The sequence below is a fragment of the Octopus bimaculoides genome, chromosome 5 (assembly GCF_001194135.2).
Source record: "Octopus bimaculoides isolate UCB-OBI-ISO-001 chromosome 5, ASM119413v2, whole genome shotgun sequence".
Taxonomy (NCBI): domain Eukaryota; kingdom Metazoa; phylum Mollusca; class Cephalopoda; order Octopoda; family Octopodidae; genus Octopus; species Octopus bimaculoides.
The window spans coordinates 4,943,700-4,946,082 of record NC_068985.1 but is presented as its reverse complement, the minus strand read 5'-3'; the positions used below and the strand labels follow the sequence as shown (position 1 = coordinate 4,946,082).

The 2,383-nt window shown below is 36.6% G+C and overlaps 1 protein-coding gene across 2 annotated transcripts in view; it reads right to left on the bottom strand.

Annotated features, from left to right (window-relative positions):
* The window catches only part of LOC106878670 (NSFL1 cofactor p47), a 28,998-nt gene that overhangs the window by 13,777 nt on the left and 12,838 nt on the right, over positions 1 to 2,383 (bottom strand). For both annotated transcript variants that reach the window (XM_052968121.1, XM_052968122.1), the window contains one exon: positions 1,127 to 1,186. In XM_052968121.1, the coding sequence (XP_052824081.1) occupies positions 1,127 to 1,186 (60 nt within the window). The remainder of the gene's footprint in view (positions 1 to 1,126; positions 1,187 to 2,383) is intronic.

Sequence of the window (2,383 nt, the reverse complement as noted above, 5' to 3'; positions counted from 1 at the left end):
TTACAGGCATGTTATTTGGGTAAATATTAATTAAGACTATTTATGAAATCTTAAGTACTATTCTTTTTCTAAACCTATTGGTGAATCCCGTTACACTAAAGTATTTATTTTATTTCTTATTATTTATACACCCTGTTACCCCTGAAGAAAGATTAACCCACCAATTAATTTTCTAGTTTAGTCATTTGCTTAATGACTTGAAGTGTTACACTGCAAAATGGTATGAGTCAAATATATTAAGCCTTCTTTCCTCATCTCAAGGTCCCTTTCTCTCCTCTTCTTTTATTATATGTATTTTTCTTCAATCTGATGAAGCTCCATGTACCAGATCGGATGTGCTATAGAATATGACAAATATTATTCTCAGAATTTTCTTTGGCAGTGCTGAGGGACACTGGAAGCAGAAACGGCTGTTAGTAGGGATAAAGCTTTGTATTAAAAAATAATAATCAATGTTAGTCAATTTGTTTGTTGACCAAGAATTTTCTCCATTTTCTGCTTAATTTAAATTTGATTCCTGATAAACACTTGTTTATTTTGTTATTGCCTGTATCCTATGAACATAATATGCTTGCATATGTATGCCCAGGGTTAACATAGGTAATTTACACTGGTAGTAAAAACGGATATTCTTATACCTTAGATGGTTATTCCAACCGCTAACTCTACTAACCTATATATATATATATATATATATATATACATGACAGGCTTCTTACAGTTTTCCTCCACCAAATCCATTCACAAGGCTTTTGTGAGCTTGAGGCTATAGTAGAAACCACATGCCCAAGGTGGTATACAGTGAGACTGAACCCAGAATCATGTGGTTGGAAGCAAACTTCTTACCACACAGCTACACCGTTGCCTATTTAAAAAAAAAAATTGGAATGGTTCACAAATTTGCATTCCATCAAAGTAACTGAAAAGAGTTTCTGTAGGTAAATAAATCCTGGAGAACTTATTACTACAGCACAAGACTCACCAGAGATTTCTGTAAAGATTTATGAAACAGAATGTTGTCATATGACATCTGGCTTCATACAGAAAAAAAATCAATAAACAAACTGCAACTGTAGAAAACTGACATTAAAATCGGTCTGTCAAAGAATTATTTAGAAGTACTTACTTTTTAACTTGTTTAAATAAATCCATAAACTTCTTTGGAGGACCTAATACTTGCTGACCACTGAAAATTATAAAGAAAACAGCATGAAGCAAGGACACTTCACAAATATTGAATGAATGCAAATTGCTATGATGACTAGAGTTCATCATTATCATCATCATCCTCATTGTTTCACATGGTGGTGGTGGTGGTGATGATGGTGGGGATGATGATGGTGGTGGTGGTGATGATGATGATGATGATGATGATGATGATGATGAGGAGGAGAAAAGGCATAAGAAAAAGTATATATATTTTACTCTTGTACACTGTTTATCATTCAGTTAAATTACATGAAATTATTCTATTAAACTTAATGGTAACTTTAATATATAAAACAGGTCGTTATCACTTTAAAAAAAAAAATCCATATTTCAGTGATACCACATGCCGAATCAGATACTGAAACTGTTATTCAAAATATTCCATCTCTATTTTTGGTAATTATGTCTGAGGCTTCAGTTTCTTCAGATTTCATCTAACAAGTTCACAAAGCTCTGCCTCATGTGACTATTATTGCTATTCAATATAATTACATAATTAGTATATACAAATTATAATTTGCAAATATTAATTATCATGTCCTTTACAAAATTTGATAGAGGACAGAATCATCATCATCCGCTGTTTTATCCCCATTAACGGTGGTGGCTGGATCTATCTCAATGCCATAGTAACCGCCCTCACACCCTCTTGCCCAGTTTGGGGCATCCTCCCTTCTCAAGCCAACCCTCCTAATCTCCTCCACCACCTGTCCCCTCCACCTTTTCCTCAGTGTACCTCACTTTCAGTCCATTTACCTCAAACTCAAGCACCCTCCTCAGAACATGCTCCTCATCCCTCTTCAACACATGCCCATACCACACTCCATTCGTCTTTGCTAGCCGTTCCACTGATTCCTCTAACCCCAGCATCTCCATCAAGTCCTCAGTCCTCCTCTTATCAAACAGCTTCACACCACAGTAAGAACAGGAAAATGAATTTTCTAACATAAGGAATAAGAAACTATTTTGAGTTGATGCCAGGTCCACCTGACTGGCTCCCATGCCAGTGGTACGTAAAAAGCACCATCTGAACGTGGCTGATGACAGTACCCTCTGACTGGCCTCGTGCCGGTGGCACGTAAAAAGCACCAACCGAATGTGACCGATGCCAGTACCCTGTAGCTGGCCCTCATGCCAGTGGAATGTAAAATGCACCATCAGAACATGGCCGATG